The sequence below is a fragment of the Rana temporaria genome, chromosome 5 (genome assembly GCF_905171775.1).
Source record: "Rana temporaria chromosome 5, aRanTem1.1, whole genome shotgun sequence".
Taxonomy (NCBI): Eukaryota; Metazoa; Chordata; class Amphibia; order Anura; family Ranidae; genus Rana; species Rana temporaria.
Window position 1 is genome coordinate 329675703 of NC_053493.1, and position 22600 is coordinate 329698302.

The window sequence follows — 22600 nt, forward strand, 5'->3', positions numbered from 1 at the left end:
ACCCCTGGTTGCAGCACACTAAATCAAAGTGGGTAGTTAGTGACTAGGTAGGAAGCGGTGAAGTTTCAGCTCATTACATGGCTCCTTTTGTTTTGTACCAACTTTATTTGAAGTGCACACTTCATTCATGTCACTGTACATGATTGAGCAAAATGTCTGCATTTTATCACAGCTCACGAATAAGCAGAGAATAAGACACTTAGAAAACAATTGTTTTCCATGTGTCCTAGTGGTGACATGCATTCAGTGTGCTTAAAAACACAAGTCACAGCACTATGTGAGAACAGAAGCTTAGATATATATCCCTCTTGACATAATTATGGGACAATATTTATGAACAATGCCACTTAACACTCAATTTATTCACTTTTTAATTCACAGCCTCCGGCTTTCTCCATGTGGATATCCCAAGCATCAAGCTGGGAACAGTGCACTCTGAATATAAACTTAAGTCTCTGATTAGATTCCTCTGGACTACGTATCTCATCAATCCTAATGTCACCATACATCATGACATTGTTTTCTATTTTTCTGACTGCTTAAAGTGGAGTTCCACCCATTTTTTTATGTTTGTCTGTGCTGCATGCCCTAATCTCATAGTGTTCAGAATGGACAATCTTTATTTATTTTGTTGCTTGTAAATACCTTTATTTTGTAGTCCTTCATTACTTCCTCCTCCTTATTAGCCTAGGCTATTAAGTCACAAGGCTATTCGCAAGGGTTTCTGGGATAGGCATCATGTATCCCAGTAGTCCTTGCAAATAGCCTATTTGCATAGAGAAGGGGCGGCAACTTCCTCTGACACTCCCGTTGCTATGGAAACCTGACTGAAACCTATTACATCGCTTGTGCAGCACTGAGCATGTGCGAGATCTGCAAGGCTGAAATCCAGGAAGTCATACAGTCTGGCTTCATGATGCCCACACTTAAGATGGCCGCGGTCTATTTCTAGATTATAAACTAACTAAATGCTCTAACAACCTAACAAAACGGACCTTAGTTTACAGACTAACTTAACTAGACTACATTAAGCTTGTGTATTACAGGGGTATTTATATTTAAAAAGTTAAATTGTGGGTGGAACTCCGCTTTAGGCATGTCCAGTGTAGGCAGTGGCAGCACATAAGTGTGGTTCTAGTGGGGCTCCATATGACTCTGTAAGCCAACCATCCAATGGAAATTGGGGCCAGCGATCAGGATACAGGGTGATAAAAGCACAAAAAAAAAAAAATCTAGTGAGTGTCTTACTTCTCGTAGTGAGCTGACAATGCCTTTAAAAGTTGGCATGCGTTCTCCCTGCTGCACTAAAGAACACCCTCCTAATGTTATGAAAATTAGAAAAAAAGGTGCTCTATATAGTCTGGAAAAGAGAACTGGGCCGGGCCGACTTGGGTATTCAGTGTAGGCAAGACGGCAGCATAGCCATCAAGCATTGGAAGCGACCCATCAGCGACAAATGTGTAGACTTTACAAGTGGTAAGGGATGGAGCCAAGTACCAACATTTCATACAATGTGTAGATAAAGTCACCATTTTTATAACACAGCACCCTGGGTTTCAGGTGTGCGAAAAGCAAGAGGCACCTCTGGTATCCTAAATTTCACCTACAGGGACCTATTAAAAGCCACATGTTTAAAGGGGTTTATTCACCATTAGTCATCACCTTATAGGAAGGACTCTGGCTCCAGCGGATTCTAGAGTCTTTATGTAAGAAGCAGCGATGTATGACCTCCCATGTGACATCAGGTTTTCAAAGTGGATCTCCTGCGCCACTACTCCTGCAATGGAAAAAAGAAAGCAATGTGAGAAAAGGGCGTTTTAAAAAGAGAAACCATCCATGCACATCATTTTTAATTTTCATGTATTCATCATGCCAGGGTGACCGTGTGCTGAACAATTGTTGGTGCCGCACATAAGGCTTAGCTCACAAAGATAACACACGAGGATAAAATACTTATTTTCATAAAAGTTACAGTCCAACCGAATTTGAAAATTAGTCACATGACCAAAATAAAAGATACTTATTCCCATGTTAAAGCTTTGTGAATAGAGCCTGTGTGTACACCAACTTGGATGCCTTGCACACTGCAGTCTCCTCAACTTAGAGCATGCTAAATAAAACCTCCAGTAACCAAACATATGTGGGCAAAGATAAGGGGAATTTGTTACTCACTGTAAAATCCCTTTCTCCGAGTTAATTAACGGACACGGCTGACTATTCTCAAAAACAGGGTTTATAGTGCCACCTACAAGAGTGGGACTCTAGACAGAAAATAAATTAGGCACCATGTTATGGTCAGTCCTGGCTGGTATAAACCCCCTCTCTGCTACAGGCAAACCAATTAGTAACATAACTGTACAAACACAATCAAGAGGGTCGGGTATGGTGTTCATCAATGAACTCAGAGAAATGGAATTTTTACGGTGAGTAACATAAATCCTGTTTACACTTTCATTTATTGATGGGCAAAGCCGACTATTCTCGACCACAGGTACGTCCTCAAGGAGTGTCAAAAATAGGGTGGGAAAACAGGAGCCAAAACAGGCTAACAGGAGCTCAAACATGAGCCCAAGCAAAAAAATACTCTCCAAAAAGGAAACAGATCTCAAAACAACCGCTTGGGAAGACGCAAGAACTCTTATCCTGTAAATATTAGTAAAGGTATGCACAGACGACCGGGTAGCCACCTTACAAGCTTGAGACAGACATCTGATACCAAAAGGCCCAAGAGGCACCAAGTACCCAAGTGGAATACGGCGCAACAGCAAAAGGGAGGAAACCTAAGCCTTAATGGTATAAGCCTAAACTACTGTCTGCCGAATCCTCCAAGGAATGGTGGCAGAGGAGGCCACTATACCCTTCTTTGGCCCATTAGTTATCAAATAAAGGGAACCCAATTTGTAAAAGCACTCTGTCGGCAATAGATTCACCTGGACCACATCTAAGGCGTGCAACGCAAGCTCCTTGGGAAGTGGGCATAGGGAAGGCAAGACAATGTCCTCATTCAAAAAATAATCAGACACCACTCAAATAGGAAGACCTACAGGACAAGGCCGCCAGCTTCGACACCCTGCATGCATAAGTGATAGCCACCAAAAAGGCAACCTTCTGCGAGAGCGGAATATCCCTACTATTCTCAAAATATATATTTTTTTTATATAATTTTGTATAATGTGAAAGATGTTACTCCGAGAATTGTGATCTTTATTCTAAGCAAAAAAAAAAAAAATTAGGATTCTCATTTTATCCAGAATCGTGCAGCTCTAGCACCTGTCCACACTAGATCCCAGTTGTACAAGCAATGGCTGCTTTTGCAGTCCCCCATTTCTCTTTGCCAGCTCCGTGGAACTGATCTAGCAGCCTAGTTTTACTGAACGCCCCTTTTAGTAGAGTGCTAAAATAGAGGAAACAGTAAGGCCCACTTCATGTGCCCATTGCATTGCATGCATACACATTAGAAACCCAGTTATCACGACAGGATTTTAGTGCATTTTAGTGCATTTTTACTGAAAATATTGTTTTAGTAAACATTTGAGCAGAGCAGCTATCATGGGGCATACAAAATCAGCAGCACTATCTTTTAATTTTATAGGCTTTGCACTATAAAGGGTAAACAAAAAATGTAATAGCAAAACAATTCTCGCCACCTGAGGTGAAAATCAGGGGGCAGGGTCCGGCCGTGAAAGAGTGTGTAAAATATATACAATGCTGTGAAAAAAAAAAGTATTTGCCCCCTTTCTGTTTTTTTTTGCATATTTGTCACACTTAAATGACTCAGATCATCCAAAAAGATTATTATTACACAAAGATAACCCAAGTAATTACAAAATGCAATTTTTAAATGATGGTTTGATTTATTAAAAAGGCTGTCCAAACCTGCCTGGCTTTATGTGAAAACGTAATTGCCCCTAAACCTAATAACTGGTTATGCCACCCTTGGTGGAAACTGCAATCAAGCGTTTGCGATAACTGGCAATGAGTCTTTCACATTGCTGTGGAGCAATTTTGTCCCACTCTTCTTTGCAGAATTGTTTTAATTCAGCCACATTGGAGGGTTTTCCCACATTACGGCCTGTGTAAGGTCATGATACAGCATTTCAATTGGATTTAAGTCCGGGCTTTGACTAGGTCCCTCCAGAACCTACATTTTGCTGTGTTTGAACCATTTGGAGGTGGACTTGCTGTTGTGTTTTGGATCATTGTCCTGCTGCATAACCCAAGTGCACTTGAGTTTGAGGTCGCAAAGTGATGGCTGGACATTCTCCTTTAGGATTTTCCGATAGAGCTCAGAATTCATGGTTCCATCAATTATGGTAAGTCATCCAGGTCCTAAAGCTGCAAAGCGGCCTCAGACCATCACACTACCACCACCATGTCTGACTGTTGGTATGATGTTTTTGTTATGAAATGCTGTATTAGTTTTATGCCAGATGTAACGGGACGCATACCTTCCAAAAAGTTTAACTTTTGGCTCATTAGTCCACAGAATATTTGCCTAAAAGTCTTGGGAATAATCAAGATGTTTTTTGGTAGTGGCTTTGGAACTCTCCCATGGATGCCATTTTTGCCCAGTCTCTTTCTCATTGTTGAATCATGAACACAGGTCTTACCTGAGGCAAGTGAGGCCTGCAGATGTTGTGTTGTGTTTTAGATGTTGTTCTGGGTTCTTTTATGACCTCTGGATGAGTCATCGTCATGCTCTATCCTAGACGGATACATGTACATTACTTTGTTTCTAATCTGCTCTTAATTTGTTTTTGTTTTTTAAGATTGTGGCATGATGTGTGTCTTTTTGTGATCTGTTAGTGTACTTCACTTCTTCAGACAGCTTCCATTAATGCGATTTCTTGATCCAACAGGTCTGACAGTAATCAGGCCAGGGTGTGGCAAGTAACATTTAACTCAGCTTTCCAAAAAATTGTGATTAATCACAGTTCATTCAAGATTAGGCAAAGGGGGGCAATTATTTTTTCACAAAGGGTCAGGCAGGTTCAAACAGCTTTTTTCCCGTAATAAATAAAATAATTTAAAAACTGCATCTTGGATTTACTCGGGTTATCTTTGTTTAATTTTAAAATTTGTTTGATGATCTGAATCATTTAAGTGTGAGAAATATGCAAAAAAATAAAATAAAAAAATGAAATCTGGAAGGGGTTAAATACTTTTTCACAGCACTGATAGATAGAGATGTGTATATATATATATATATATATATATATATATATATATATATATATATATATATATATATATATATATATATATATATATATATATATATATATATATATATATAAAATGTGTGTGTATGTATGATGTTTAGCTCCTGCAGTAGATGTTTTTGAACGTCAGTCCAAACTTTGTTTAAGGGCCTAGTAGTCCACTTTTATTAACAAGGGAAACGCAGAGCAAAAGTGAAACACTAATGGGTTGCCCACGCAGGGGTCTCAGCTTCATACAAAACCGTATAAAAAAAAAAAATCCAAGGCCAGCTGGCTATTCAGTCAGCAACATCACTGCTTGCTCCGGTCTCCCCAACCTTGGGCTCCTCAGGCTCGCTCAGTCTGTGCTTGTAGTACCATACTGCTCAGGCCCCACTGAATAGATTTCTCCAAGCACCCCCAGCTCTCCCACTTCTTGGGAACACAGGACTCCTTTCAGCCCCCTTCTCAGGAACACAGGACCCCCTGCAGCCCCCTTCTCAGGAACACAGGACCCCCTGCTCAGGAACCCAGGACCCCCTTCTCAGGAACCCAGGACCCCCTGCAGCCCCCTTCTCAGGAACCCAAGACCCCCTGCAGCCCCCTTCTCAGGAACCCAGGACCCCTTGCAGCCCCCTTCTCAGGAACCCAGGACCCCTTGCAGCCCCCTTCTCAGGAACCCAAGACCCCCTGCAGCCCCCTTCTCAGAAACCCAGGACCCCCTGCAGCCCCCTTCTCAGAAACCCAGGACCCCCTGCAGCCCCCTTCTCAGAAACCCAGGACCCCCTCCAGCCCCCTTCTCAGAAACCCGGGACCCCCTGCAACCCCCTTCTCAGGAACACTTCTATCTGCACACACAGCCTTTGTCTCTGAATGGCAGCAACTGCTCTGGGCATATCTGTCTTAACCCGATCTTGACCACCTAGCAAAGCTCGGGCACTGGATTGAAGGTTCTGTCCCACCCAAGGCACTGCACTGTGGAACATTCAAGCTCCCATCCCTGATCAGGAACATCTAGAACAGCTTCCGCTGTTCACTATAAAAACATACCAGAGCCTCTCATATTGCACCTTTGAGAATCGGATGCCCTTTTTACGCAAATTCACTACATTCTCAGCCTTGCACTAGAATATATATCTGAAGCAGGACATATAACATTACATGATTCATGATTACATCAGCCTTTCGCAAACAATGTTTTTTCCAACAGCTTAGAAGAAAGTTGTACTAAGGCGTGTAAACCATGGAAAAACAAACACGTCCCTGCTGACCTATAACGTAATTACTTCAGCAAACTTCTTGTCTAATCTCAATAATTTAATTACCAAAGTATTGGGAGTCAGAGAAGACGACTTGCAGGTTTAGAAAACACAAAAGGGACCTTTTTTGATAAAATATCTCAAACGTTCATTGTCATTTATCCTCTCAGAGTGGCTCATAATCATTTCCATGAAGGCAGATAGAGCTCCATCATGATCACATCATACCTCACAACGCCAGTGGCAGCAAATCAGGAGAGTTGTCTGCGATTCTGATCCGATTATCTGCAGATTTTTGTCATACACATCCATGAAAGCACACACTGTCGGACCTATTTTTACCAACAATTGGCATTTATACAACACGTGCCCAGATTCCCATAGAAATGCCAACTGACAGAAAGGCCAGTCTTATGCCGCGTACAGACGGTCGTTTTTTTTGATAGAAAAATTACGTTTTATGTGATGAAAAGCGCAGTTACGTTGAGCACGTACAACGGCACTCTGTTCCATTCAAACTCACGTCCTAACTTGCTTCTGAGCATGCGCCGGTTTAAAAACGTCGTTTTAGCCTACACACGGTCATTTTTTATGACACAAAAAATTACGTTTTGAAAAACGACCCAAAAAATTGAAGCATGCTTCAATTTTTTTTTTTGTCGTTTTTCACAAGACATAAAACTACGTTTTCCACCACACACGGTCATTTTAATTGACGTTTTTAAAAACTTCGTTTTTTTTTCATCACATAAAGTGATGGTGTGTACGCGGCATTAGAATTGCAGTACTAGGACTATGGGGGTCATCATGCTATTTCCTTTACGCCCCAAGAACAGGAACACCATCAAATGATAAAGACCACCTTAACTCATTAAGCATATTCACAGCTGAATCTGTGAATAAAACAAGTTTTGTCACATCTAAGCCAGAGTGAGTTGGGAAGGCTGGTATACGACCATCATTAAAGTCTCATGCCGCGTACACACGATCATTTTTCAGCATGAAAGAAAAGGTTGTTTTTCAGCATGTCTAAAAAACAACGTTTTTCCAACTTCATCATTAAAACGACGTTGCCTACACACCATCGTTTTAAAAAAAAAATCTAGCAAAGCGTGGTGACGTACAACACGTAAAGGGGAAGTTCCATTTGCCTTGGGGCTGCTTAGCTCATTCCGTGTTGGTAAAAGACAATTTGCGCTTTTTTGCCTGTTACAGCGTGATTATTGTGCTTACTCCATTACGAACGGTAGTTTTACCAGAACGAGTGCTCCCGTCTCATAACTTGCTTCTAAACATGCGCAGGTTTTTTTCGTCGTTTTAGCCCACACGTGATCATTTTTTACAACCCAAAAAACGTCATAGTTTAAAACGACGTTAAAAAATGCAGCATGTGCGAATTAGTTTTTTGTTCATGTTCATTTTGTGCATGTTCCTGACCCGCAGGCAAGATGCGTTCTTTAGCAGTCATGCGGGGGGGCATTCTTAAAGTGATTGTAAAGGCAGAAGGTTTTTTATCTTAATGCAATCTATGCACTAGGATAAAGAGCATTCTGTGTGCAGCAGCCCCCCTAGAACTTACCTGAACCCCCTCTCTATGCAGCGATGTTGTCGGATTTTGTCGATGCGTAGCTGGACCTGAGCCCTGTGACATGTATACTTCACTTCCAAGGAACTGGAATTAGGTCAATACCATTTTTTTAATGCATACAATGTTTAATAAAACAAATCTTTATAGTTTCAGCGTGAAATGTGTAAATATGTTAAAGGTGTAAAACTAATAACGAACAAAGCAAGTAAAAAAGTTATTATTAATATTTTGGATATTTGTAGAGTATAACCCTTTACCTTCTGCCTACACGTTTGTATTGCTGTCTGCACCTTGTTAGAATGTAGGCAATGCAGGATGTGAAGTGCCTCCAGTGCACACTGAAGCTGATAAAAGCTATAAAAAAAAAAAACGCCAGTAGCTTTGAGCCTTCAATGGATTAAAAAACGTTGGCATCGGCGTTTGATCGTTTTTGAGCGTTTTTTCCCGCAAAAAAACTGCACTTTGAACACAAATTTTGGGCGTTCAGAAAAAAGCCAATAAACTCCAAAGCTCATTAACACTTAGGCTCCATGCACACTGGACTTAAAAAACGTTGATTCTACAGGCGTTTGACGTTTAGAAGCACTTCTATTGTGCTATATGTGTCTTTGCACATTATTGACTGCTACAGGTGTTTTCTGTCAGGGACGTTCAGAGGCAAGAAAAAAAAACCTTCTCTATCGCATTTCCTGGAGGAGTTTAGGAGCTGTAAAAACGTCAGTCTCTCCTAAACTCCTCCTATCTCCTCTGAACGTCAAGTGCCAAAGTTGTTTTCCTGACGCATTCATGGCAGCACACACTGGGTTGTGACTCCGCCCCCACAACCTGACAGGATTGGTTAGCTATAAATTTGAAGGGGAGACGCCCCGCACCATTCTCTTTTTTTATCCTCACCTGACAGATTGGACGAACAAGCAAGAAGCATGCCTCTTACCGCAGATCGCCCCAGCAGGTTCAGCCTCTCCTGTTTGGAAGTTTTATGGTGGGAACCCCGTTCTGGTGGTCTCAGGGGCTCTGGAATTATACTGGCATCTGTAGCAAGCTTTAAAGAAGCTTCAAATCTCGCAGTGGCCCCCACTTTCGCTCTGTCTTTCCTTCCAGTGCAGTGTGTGCTTCCACAAAGGTATTTGTATCATTACATTTGCCACCTAAGGTTAGTCCGTTTTGTACCTTTGCCTGCCTGTTGTTTTTTTCTCAGCTCTGCTGAGCCCTGTGGTTCCTCTGACACCCCATACTCTCGGGGTCACCACCGCGTACCCCTCAGCGCTCTGCGCATGCACGCAGCTCAGCGATGATGCCGCCGGTCTCCTCTGCCCTCTTCCAAATGGCGGCGCCGTTTAAAAAAAAAACAAAAAAAAAAAACAGTCCTATCGCTCTGTAGTTCTGGCTGCAGTCCTGCTGCTCTGCTCTACTCAGAGTGAAGATTGCACCAGGTGTGTGCAGGCACATCCCAGTTCAGCCTGGGCCAATTGATTACAAAAAAAAAATAGGAACAAATAGGATAGAAGATATAATACATTTATATATTAATTTATAACATATTATAGGAGAAAGTATATCCATAATTAAACAATTAATATAATCCAAAAAATAAAATAAGGATAGATATATGTATATAAAATTATTATATTTAATAAATAGAAATGTTGGGGGGGGACATATGGTAATGTTTTCCCTTCTCTCTTTTTTCCCACCTTTCCGGGCTGTCTCCCTGCTATCCCTCCCTGAGGAGTGTGAGCAGGCGTCGGACTGTCTCTTCTTTTAGTTGAACCATTTGCCCATTCAGTCGAGGAAGCGATCGGGTGGGAAGGGGTTATGGCAGAACCTCTGAAGGTTCAGAAATATTTACTGGTGCTGAAAAGGGGGTCCTGAATCATTTCCCTTCATCAAAGAGCTGGAAAACCTCATAAAGGATGAGTGGGGGAGATCGCATAAGCGGCCCAGTATGAGCAACAAGTTTGTAGATTGTACCCCTTGTGGGAGTCTAGGATCAATTCTTTGATCAATGCAACTACGGTCGATTCATCTTTAATGCGACTCGCTAGAGACGTTTCTCTACTGATTGAAGACGTAGTTACCTTCCGGGACGTTCTTGATCGTGAAATCAATATAGAACTGAAGAAAGCCTGCTCCACGACAGGAGACGCTAGTAGGCCGGCTATCACCACGGCGGCAGTAGCTAAAACTATCGCTGCATGGGCTGCTAACGTTGAGAATTCCATTCTAGAAGGAGCCGACCAGGGGAAGATATTCTCCTCCCTGCAGGGAAATTAAGTTGGCTTACGGCTCCTGAGGGGGCGACTTCATGACTGGGAAGAGCCTTATGGCTGAGGCAGCATCAAAATCAACTGGTGCAAAACTCCATATGGCGGCTCAAGTGTATTTGGCACAAAGTCCTTTTTGAGGGTCCGTCTGCCCACCCAGCTCAGGTGGGCACCAGACTCAAGAGATTCGCTCGGATATGGGCAACTCGTATAACAGATTCATGGACACTATCCTCTATCAAGACCGGTCACAATTGGAAATTCATGGGCACATTGCCAGGGAACACATTCCAGCCTACCAAGTACCTCCGCACCAGAAAGGGAGGGGGTTTTATTCCCCTTTATTTCTGGTACAAAAAGAAAACAGGGGATCTACGTCCAGTCCTGGACCTAAAAAGGTTCAACAGACGATCAAAATAGAGGCCCTCAAATTGGAAAAGCCTTCAGTCCATTTTGTTGACAGTGGACGTGGGAGACTGGATGCTATCTCCTCGATTTTTCGGACGTTTACCTTCACGTCCCGATCATCCCGCCTTCCAGAGGTCCCTTCGGTTCTCAATCTATCAATCTCATTTCCAATTTTGGTGCCCCCCATTCGGCATCGCCTCAGCACCCAGAGCATTCAGCAAGTCAGGGTGTTCCTAGGGGCAGAATAATATACCAGGTTGTACCGGGTGCAACTCCCTCAAGAGAGGCTGAAGCCCTTACTCCAGAAGGTACAGAATCTGCTATCATCCAGACGTCTACTGTCAGAGCCTGCCTCAGTACCCGGGGGTCCATGTCAGCATCCATACCTTTGATACAGTGGCCCCTGTGACACATGCAAGTCTTACAGAACTCCTTTCTCAGGCAGTGGAATGGAACGTCAATACTCCAAACCATTCACATCCCGAACTGGGTAAAGCAATTAGTATGGTGGTGGACACACCCGTCCAACCTCAGGGAGTCCATTCCAATAGTTCCCCCAAGTCCAGAAGTAGTAACATCGGACGCCAGCCAGGGGGGATGGGGTCCACACTATCTAGACCAAGTAGCCCAAGGACAGTGGCACTTTCGGGCTCAGGGCATAGTGTCAAATATTTTAGAGCTCAGAGCAGCCTTTCAGAGGGGAAGAGTGTCCTGATCGGGATGGACAACAAGTAGCGGTGTCATGTATCCAGATACAGGGGGGCATCAGGAGTCGCACGCTTCAAGAGGAAGTTTGCCCATATTGGAAAGGGCACAAGTGCACCTGTTAGATCTATGGGCAGTATACGTCCCGGCAACACAGAATTCGTTGGCCAACTACCTAAGCCGAGAGTCACTTTCAAACAACGAATGGTCCCTGAACCAACAGGTATTCTCCATTCTTACGAAAACTTGTGGAATACCAGAAGTTGACCTAGCGGCCACGCCAAAGAACTCCAAGTGTCAGAGGTTCCTGTCCAGAGCCCACTTTCCATCAGCTGAAGGGACAAACTGCCTAGTTCTTCCATGGAGCTTCGAGCTGGGGTACATTTTTCTTCCAACTTCTCGGATTACAAGATTCCTGTCCCGACTTCGGAGGTCCTCAGCCACGGTTATTGTACTAATACCGTTCCGACCGAGGAGGCCATGGTTTACGACCCTGCTACAACTAGGTACGCGGCCTCCAATACATCTTCCAGTAACCTGGGATCTCATACATCAGAGGCAATTCTTCCATCCAGCCCAGAGAACCTGCATTTGCCAGCTTGGAAGTTGAGAGGGCTAGGTTAGGGGAACTAGGATACTCTCAGGAGGTAATATCAACCTTATTACAAGCTCTAAGGAGCTCCACTGATGTCACCTATACTAGGATCTGGGAGAGGTTCGTGTCGTCGCAGCAAAGAGATTGGAATCCCATCTCAAATTCTTGAATTTCTTCAGTCAGGGCTTAACAAGGGCCCGGGTACCCTGAAGGTGCAAGTATCCGCCCTTTCAGCCATGACGGGTACTAGATGGGCTCTTCATCATCCGGTCACTCTGTTCCTCAGGGCCTGCGTAAGATCAGACCACCTAGGAGGCCAGCCTTTCCAACAGGGGATCTCTGTGTAGTACTCGAGGCCCTGTCCAATCCACCCTTTTCTCCATTCAACTTAGTCTCACCGTGGAACCTAGCTCTGAAGATGGCTTCCCGTATTGCCATCACCTCAGCTAAGAGGACGTCGGAGATACAAGCACTTATGGCTACGGAACCCCTATTTAGTGTTCTCCCCTGACAGAGTGGTTCTGAAGCCCTCAGACCATTTTTATCCAAGGGTAACTTCCTCCCTTCATTATAACCAGGACATCGTCCTTCCGTCTTTTACTAATGAGAGGGGCGAGTCCCATGCCTAGGATGTCAAACCTACCATCTCCAGTTACTTCACAGCTACATCTCAGGAAGACGGATTCTGTCTTAATTATCCCACACGGGAGCAGACGAGGTCAGCCAGCTACCTCCCGTACCATTACCTCTTGGTTGTTAGGGCTATCGCGGAGACCTATTCCATCCAGCAACTTACGACTCCTAAAGGGCATTAGGGCTCATTCGACAGGGGCAGTGGCCACTTCTTGGGCAGCATATTGCGGGACTTCACCGGAAACCATAGGCAGAGCAGCAACTTGGTCTTCCCAACACATCTTCATTTCTCACTACAGAGTGGATTCTGCTCTCCTGGCTACCGTCGACTTTGGCAGATCTGTTCTTAGAGCCAATTCCTCAGCGCTATAGAGAATAAATATTACTGTTTTCTTGCACCCTCCCGACTGGCGAGTTATTTCCCAGTGTGTGCTGCCATGAATGCGTCAGGAAAACGGAAAATTGTATACTCACCTTTCCGTAATTTTCCTTTCCTGACGCATCTTCATGGCAGCACACAGATGCCCGCCCTGCTGTTTTATGATGATATATACAGAGAATGGTGCGGGGCGTCTCCCCTTCAAATTTATAGCTAACCAATCCTGTCAGGTTGTGGGGGCGGAGTCACAACCCAGTGTGTGCTGCCATGAAGATGCGTCAGGAAAGGAAAATTACAGAAAGGTGAGTATACAATTTTCCGTTTTAAGTGTGTTGTGGGGAGTAAAAACTTTTGGAGAGGGGAGTGTAGTGCAAAAAACGCCTATAAACTTAAAACTCTCATAGACTCGCCTAAACTCTCATAGACTCGCCTAAACTTTGTGCAATATTCTTTCTTTTTGCGTCTTTTATGCCACGTTATTCAAGCCAAAAACGTTGACGTTTTTTCTGCTCCTAGTGTGCATGGAGCCTAAAAAACGCCCATGTGTACATGGGCACATAGGCTAACATAGAGTTCAGTTTATGGGCTTTAAAAAAAAAAAAGCCAAAAACGCCAATAAACTGCAGTTTATCAGCTTCAGTGTGCATGGAGCCTTAGTGTTTGTGCTGTACACATATAAATGTCAGCACAAATATTTACATGTGTACAATGTCTATAGTGCAAGACACACACACAGGGCAGATTTTTTTTCTTTACGCAGCTCCAGATTATGGAGCTTTGGACAGTTGCGTATATTTGCCCATTCAGAGCATTGTACGACCAGTTTTGCTTCATTTCAAGTGGAAGTGGCGTTTTGGGAGCACTATTTACAGCGCTCCCAAACCGCCCCAAAAAGATGCTGCTTGCAGGACTTTTTCTAACGCCCCGCAAGCGCATCACCCCAGTGAGAAAGCATTTATTGCAGCGAATAGGAGGTAGTTTCCAAGCGCTTTTCAGAGGCTATTTCTAGCGCTAAAACCCGTCTCAGTGTGAAAAGGCGTCTAACTGATAGCATGTAATCCCTCTTCTGGTGGTCTAGAACTGAAGAAAGGTAAAGCTTACAGCACTTTTCACATTGTGACCACCTAGAGACCGCTCATTATTCTACGCAGCCATCGACTGTGGATTGAGCACCCGAGAGCTCAGCTTTTCATGTGATGTATGGGTAGTAGCACTGACTTCTTTGTTTATATTCTAGACTGCTCAGTGTGCATTGTATCCAGGCTGGTTGGTGTGCAATGCATCTATGGAATGAGAGACAAGATCAGGGAAATGTCACAGAGATAGATATCTACTGCAGACAAAAAAACACCCTTTCACCTACATGTTTAAAGAGGAACTACAGTCAGCAGCTACAAATACTGACTGACTTCTAAGAAAACTCACCAGTCCACCGCCGTTTTCATCAGGGCCGGTTCTTTGACAGTCTTTCTGATCCACGGTGCCACCATCTTGACTGTTGGTGCCAGCTATGACCCCATGCACGTTTTCACAGCTGGCTCCCCGCTGCGCATGATTGCACTGCACTTTGATTGGTCCTGCAGCCTTGTAGTTTCCAATTGGAGGGGGGGGGGGGGCGCAAACTTGTGTTAAGCAAATAAGCGTGAGTGGATGCAAGTACCTGTCAGAAAAAGGTACCTACTTCCAAGAAAAAATAAATAAACACTTTCATAAATGTTGAGGGGGTGAAGCAAAGGGATTATTAGCGAAACTCTCACTTTTAAGTGAAGTCCCGCTTTAAAGGAGAAGTCCAGCCTGAGCTCCTTTGGCTGAACTTCTATGGATCACAGGAGTGCAACTCTCTGACGTCAATGGAATCAGTCCAGGCACCACGTCGTCCCGACAATAAAGTCTGGATCCGCCAGGTGCCTGAACTGATACCTGTCTAAGCCTTAAAGCGAGCCGCTGAGATCCTAAAACGGCCGCTCCCCACCCCCCACAGCTCAGCGCCCCTGTGAAGGTGGGGGGGGGGGCAGAGAGGAGAGCTGCCGATTGACAATCTGCAGCTCGTCGCTCGGGGAGGTGTCATCGGCGCATACGATCAGAAGGCCTGTGCCCTTCTTTAAGAGCGAGTACCATGACTGGGATTGATGCCACGCAGATCCAGCCAGTCACACAGCCGGAGTCCATGGGCCTAGAAGGAAGACATGCGAAGATGGATGCAGCCTGCAGCAGGGGTGGCGCAGGCTTCATTTGCAGGCAAGTGTCACAGAATGTGCTATTATGCGATGCTAACCAGGGTTTAGTGGGTCCTCCCAGCTAAAGGCACATACCCACGATCAGATATTCCGAAGGACGTGTTTTGTCGGATAATCCGACAGTCTGTATGCTCCATAGGACAATTGTTGTCGGAATTTCCGACAACAAATGTTGGATCTTCATGCTCTCAAATTGTCCAACAAATGTGTTCCGTCGGATTATCCAATCGTGTGGATTTTAGTCCGACGGACTTGTGTACAAAGTACAAACACGCATGCTCCAAACCAATGCTAACCATTAGACAACATTAGCAGAAGTTGCCCAAAGGGTGGCGCCAAAGAGCTGAAAAACCATGTAGTTTTATGCATGTTGGCTGAAAAAGTTCTGCCATCTGTAGGCAGAACAAGTTCACCGCCAACGCCCTTCGGACAAAAATCCACGGATTTGTCCGATGGAAGTCCGATGGTGTGTATGAGGCTTAAAACTGACCAAAGCCCTGTTGGTTCCATGGCACAGCACACCTGTACAGCATCAGGCACAGCCGTATACCCGTCATTACCAGCACTACATCTAGGAGTCATACTTCACAGCAACGTCACTAAGGCAAAACTTCAGTACACAGCGTCACTAATAACAGTTCACGCCTGGAGTATTAGTCAGAATAAATATCTAAAATATCTTAAATGTCTGACGACAGGTCTAGAAATAGTTTGTTGTAATAGGAGGTTAGGTTCTCCTCCCATTTCTTGGATTTAAACCAAATACATGAGAATATGACAAATACAGATTTTACATTGTTTACACACATTTTATATTTTCCCTCGTCTCCATCTTATTTTGACTTCTAGATCTGGAAAGAGAGGATTCAGGAGATCTGCCAATTCTGCCTTTTTGCGGTGGTGTACGGCGTCGTATCCTTCCCCACCTGTACCAACGTAAGGGCTCATTCACACCAGCAGTGGGCACCACATTACTGGTATGCGTTGGAAGGCAGTGGTGCCGATGTACTATACACACACACACCACACTTATTTTTTTGGTGAAAACTTAAAGGGGAGTTCCAGTCATTTGTATGTTTATTAAAAGTCAGCAGCAACAAAAAGTGTAGCTGCTGGCTTTTAATAAACAGACACTTACCTGCTCCAGCGCTCCAGCGACGCGCCGGCCGGGGCTCCGCTCCTCTCCCCCTCTCCCCCCCTCCCCGGCCGGCGTCTTCATTCTCAGTGTGGGCACCCGGCCGTGACAGCTTTCGGCTTCACGGCCGGGCACCCTCTGCGCATGCGCGAGCGGCACTGCGCATGCGCGAGCGGCGCGGCTTGGCGCCGTGTAATTGGCCAGGAGATCGCCTAGGACCTGTGACGTGTCCTAGGCGATCGCCTACAGCAGCCCCTTCCAGTAGGCGATTAAGCTTAGTCGCCTACAGGAAGGAGGAAGTGGGACAGGAAGTCCCACTCTTGCTGAAGCCCCCACTCCCCCCCCAAAAAAATTACATGCCAAATGTGGCATGTAAGGGGGAGAGGAGTGGGTTAAGAGGAAGTTCCAAATTTGGGTGGAACTCCTCTTTAAAGTAGTTGTATACCCCAATTTATCATTTTTACCTACAGGTAAGCCTATAATAAGGCTTACCTGTAGGTATAAAGAATATCTCCTAAACCTGTACGGTTTAGGAGATAATCCCCTCGCAATGCGCCGTTTATTGCAGCGGCGCATACACAGCGGGGATCCTCGGCTAAAGGGCCGGCAGCCGCCGGACCTTGCCGGTTTGCAGTCTCCCCGCGCACATGCGCAGGAGTGACATCGCCGCTCCAGCCAATCACAACGCTGAAGCGGCGATACCCGGAAGACACACCAGAGCAAGATGACATCTCGCTCGGCGTGGACCAGGTAAGTTCCCTACCTTGTTTTAAGGTAAGTATTTCATAATGAGCTAGTATGCGGTGCATACTAGCTCATTATGGCTTTTGCCTTACAGGTGTAAATAAAAAAAAAACAATGCGGGTATACAACCGCTTTAATCAATGCCTCCTATCAGTGCCACCTCATCAGCGCACATCAGTGAAGGAAAAAAAATAAAAAATTACCTGTTTACAAAATATAAAAACTATTTTTATTTTTTTCGGTCTATTTTTGTTTGTTTATCAAAAAATAAAAAAACAGAAGTTATTAAATACCACCAAATGAAAGCTCCATGATTCGTGTGAATTTTTTTTATATAATAATTTTATATGGGTACAGTGTTGCATGACCGTGCAATTGTCATTCACAGTGGGACAGCGCTGAAAACTGGAAATTGGCCTCATCAATAAGGGGGGGTATAAGTGATCACAAGTGGTTAAATAAAATAAATAAAAAAAAAAAAATTATATATATATATATATATATATATATATATATTTATATATATATATATATATATATATATATATATATATATATATATATATATATATATATACACACACACATACACACACACATATATATATATATATATATATATATATATATATATATATATATATATAGCCCCTGTCTCCCCTTGATCGCACACAAAGGCAAAAATCATACATATGTCACGCACACATATGTAAAGGACGTTCACACCACAGATGTGAGGTATAGCCGCAAACATCAGTGCGATCGCAATAACTTTAGCGCCAGACCTCACGTGTGACTCTAAACTGGTAACCTGTAGAGCAGTGGTTCTCAACTCCTGTCCTCAGGACCCACTAACAGGCCAGGTTTGCAAGATAACTGAATACATGACAGGTAATATTATTTGCTGCTCAGTGATTGCAGTATTTTAGTCTGCATCTCCTCAAGGTAATACATAAAACCTGGCCTGTTAGTGGGTCCTGAGGATAAGAGTTTAGAACCGCTGCTGTAAAGCCTTATAAAGCGTTGCCTGTGTAGGTTTTTAGGTCCCGTAGTTTGGTGCTGTTCAACGATTGTCTACAATTTTTTACAGTGTGACATGTTTGGTATCCCTTTACTTGGGGTAACATCATCTTTTATAATTTATCAAACAATTGGTTATTTTATTGTTTTTGTACGTTAAAATTCATTAAAAGTGTATTTTTTCCCCAAAAAAATTGGGATTTGAACCACTGCACAAATACTGTGCGACATATTGCAACACCCATCATTTTATTCTCTAGGGCAGGGGTCTCCAAACTACGGCCCGCGGGCCACATCCGGCCCGCCAGGCCATTTATTCCGGCCCGCAGTGTGAATCCTTAGTTCCCCTGTTAGTTGTGAAACCTGCGCTGCATATTCGCCCCAGGCAATATGCAGCGCAGGTCCCGCAATCCCTCCCGGCGTCTCACTGTGTGTGTTGGCTGCTGGCTGGGACCACGGCATCCCAGCAGCCAATGAGGTGTTTAGGGCAGACCTGTTGCCGCCTCCCTGCTCCCGCCTCCCGCCTCGCTGTTAACCAGTAACGAGTGTGTAATACCAGCGGGGCGGGAGTCGGGAGATGCAGCAGGTCTGCAGTGCACAGCCAGTGATGGAGAGTGGAGACGCGCTGGACACATGCAAGGAGGGGGGCTGATACACTTGTGTGGGGGTGGGTTGAATGGCGCTGATGGGGCACAAACATCTGGGGGCTGATGACTCTGATGGGGACACACGTGGAGGGGGTTTTTCAGACTGATGGGGACACAAATTTTGGGGGACTGATGACTCTGCTGGGGACACACGTGGAGGGGGGGTTGTAGACTGATGGGGGCACAAATGTTGGGGGGCTGATGACTCTGATGGGGACACAAATGTGGGGGGGGCTGATGACTCTGATGGGGACATACATGTGGGGGGGGGGGGCTGATGACTGATGGGGACATAAATGGGGGGGGGCTGATGACTGATGGGACATAAATATGGGGGCGGTGATGACTCAGATGGGGACATAAATGTGGGGGGGGGGGGGGATGACTCTGATGGGGACACAAATATCTGTGGGGTTTGATGGGGACACAAATGTGGGGGTGCTGGTGGCTTTTATGGGGACACAAACATGTGAGGAGGGGGGCTGATGGCTCTAATGGTGACACAAATATGCAGGCGGGGGTGGGCTGTGATGGGGACACAAATGTGCAGGGAGACTCGGATAAATGATGGGGGGGCTCTAATGGGGACACCAATTTTTGGGGATAGCCTGATGAGTGATGGGGACACAGATGAATGGGGACACAGATGAATGGGGAGACTGATGAATGCGGAGACTGATGGGAACACAGATGAATGGGGACACAGATGATGGGGACACAGATGATGGGGACACAGATGATGGGGACACAGATGGATGGGGAGACTGATGGGGAAACAGATGAATGCGGAGACTGATGGGAACACAGATGAATGGGGACACAGATGATGGGGACACAGATGGATGGGGACACAGATGATGGGGACACAGATGATGGGGACACAGATGAATGGGGACACAGATGAATGGGAAGACTGATGGGGACACAGATGAATGGGGACACAGATGATGGGGACACAGATGAATGCGGAGACTGATGGGGACACAGATGAATGGGGACACAGATGAATGGGGACACAGATGATGGGGACACAGATGGATGGGGACACAGATGATGGGGACACAGATGATGGGGACACAGATGAATGGGGACACAGATGAATGGGGACACAGATGATGGGGACACAGATGAATGCGGAGACTGATGGGGACACAGATGAATGGGGACACAGATGAATGGGGACACAGATAAATGGGGACACAGATAAATGGGGACACAGATGAATGGGGACACAGATGATGGGGACACAGATGAATGGGAAGACTGATGGGGACACAGATGAATGGGCACACAGATGAATGGGGACACAGATGATGGGGACACAGATGAATGCGGAGACTGATGGGGACACAGATGAATGGGGACACAGATGAATGGGGACCCAGATGAATGGGAAGACTGATGGGGACACATATGAATGGGGACACAGATGAATGGGGACACAGATGAATGGGAAGACTAATGGGGACACAGATGAATGGGAAGACTGATGGGGACACAGATGAATGGGGACACAGGTGGATGGGGAAACTGATGGGGACACAGGTGGATGGGGACACAGATGAATGGGGACACAGATGAATGGGAAGACTGATGGGGACACAGATGAATGGGGACACAGGTGGATGGGGAAACTGATGGGGACACAGGTGGATGGGGACACAGATGAATGGGGACACAGATGGATGGGGAAACTGATGGATTGGGACACAGATGGATGGGGAAACTGATGGATGGGGGACACAGATGGATGGGGAAAATGATGGGGACACAGATGAATGGGGAGACTGATGGGGACACAGATGAATGGGAGACTGATGGGGACACAGATGAATGGGGAGACTGATGGGGACACAGATGATGGTGACACAGTTGGATGGGGAGACTGATGGGGACACAGATGAATGGGGACACAGATGAATGGGGACACTGATGGGGACACAGATGATGGTGACACAGTTGGATGGGGAGACTGATGGGGACACAGATGAATGGGGAGACTGATGGGGACACAGATGAATGGGGAGACTGATGGGGACACAGATGATGGTGACACAGTTGGATGGGGAGACTGATGGGGACACAGATGAATGGGGACACAGATGGGGACACAGATGATTGGAGAGACTGATGGGGACACAGATGAATGGGAAGACTGATGGGGACACAGATTATGGTGACACAGTTGGATGGGGAGACTGATGGGGACACAGATGAATGGAGAGACTGATGGGGACACAGATGAATGGGAAGACTGATGGGGACACAGATGATGGTGACACAGTTGGATGGGGAGACTGATGGGGACACAGATGAATGGGGACACAGATGAATGGAGAGACTGATGGGGACACAGATGAATGGGAAGACTGATGGGGACACAGATTATGGTGACACAGTTGGATGGGGAGACTGATGGGGACACAGATGAATGGGAAGACTGATGGGGACACAGATGATGGTGACACAGTTGGATGGGGAGACTGATGGGGACACAGATGAATGGGGACACAGATGGGGACACAGATGAATGGAGAGACTGATGGGGACACAGATGGATGGGGAGACTGATGGGGACACAGATTATGGTGACACAGTTGGATGGGGAGACTGATGGGGACACAGATGAATGGGGAGACTGATGGGGACACAGATGATGGTGACACAGTTGGATGGGGAGACTGATGGGGACACAGATGAATGGGGACACAGATGGGGACACAGATGAATGGAGAGACTGATGGGGACACAGATGATGGTGACACGGATGTAAAGCCTCATGCACGCTGGAAGTTTAGCCCCGCTGCATGATGCTCCAGCGTTTAGGTGCCAGCAAAGAATAGAGGAGCACCATTCAATCTTGCTGTCAGCAGTAAGTCAAATTCTATTCTATTCTTCTTCTACTGTGGATTTATTTATAAATTATGTTTCCGGCCCGCGAATATGTGTAAAATATAGAATGTGGCCCTCGAAGTAAAAAGTTTGGAGACCCCTGCTCTAGGGCTTCTGCTTAATAAATGATCCTATGTTTGTGGGGTGATTTTGTAGCATGTAAAGCTGATGTTTAGGTGAGAAGTCATGAGAAGGAGTGAGGACAATGATGAGCAGAGAAGAGGTTAATGATGGTCCCTGCCCCCCCCCCCCCCCCCCACTCACCGATCACCGGGCTGTCATTGATGGGAGGGTCGGCGCTGATCACAGACGAGCTCCAGGATCGGGAGAAGAGGAAGACAACAACCAGGATCATCATCAGTCCAGCCGAGCCCATAGTGACGGAGTGTCGGAGGATCTTCTCCTTCCTGACAGGCGGCAGCGGCCAGCACAGCCTCCCAGCAGGGAGAACACAGAGACTATACAGATCCGAGTCCTGAGGATACCGGGAGGGTACACATCCCTCCCACCCTCTCCTCCTCCACCGCCCGAATTCACAACTAAAAATCCCGCATTGCATCAGAGGGACCGTCCTGACAGCAATGGAGGCTAAAGGGCGTGTCCTCCTTGTCTGCTGAGCCCGCCCCGCTGTCATTCACCGACCTGTCCGCTCTGGGATCCGCCCACCATCACACTGGCTGAGGCGGGACGTGGAGGTGTGATAGGAAGGCGGGAGGAGGATGGATAGACAGGCGGACAATTCATATTTACTAAATCTATCGTAGTTCTGCATACTAACCAATCAGCTGCTATAGGCTTTGAAAGTGAAAGTTAGAAGCCGATTGGTTGCTATGCACAGCTGCGCCAGTCAAAAATAAACAAATCCCCCTTTTCCCCAGTCATTGGTCCTGCTG

At 45.7% G+C, this 22600-nt stretch overlaps 1 protein-coding gene across 1 annotated transcript in view; it reads right to left on the minus strand.

Annotated features, from left to right (window-relative positions):
• GGH (gamma-glutamyl hydrolase) overlaps positions 1-22319 on the minus strand; it is a 59048-nt gene extending 36729 nt beyond the window's left edge. The window contains exons 1-2 of the mRNA XM_040354268.1: positions 21972-22319; positions 1663-1777 (exon numbers count right to left, since the gene is read on the minus strand). Of these exons, the coding sequence (XP_040210202.1) occupies positions 1663-1777; positions 21972-22266 (410 nt within the window). The 5' untranslated portion in view covers positions 22267-22319. The remainder of the gene's footprint in view (positions 1-1662; positions 1778-21971) is intronic.
• Positions 22320-22600: the final 281 nt, after the last annotated feature.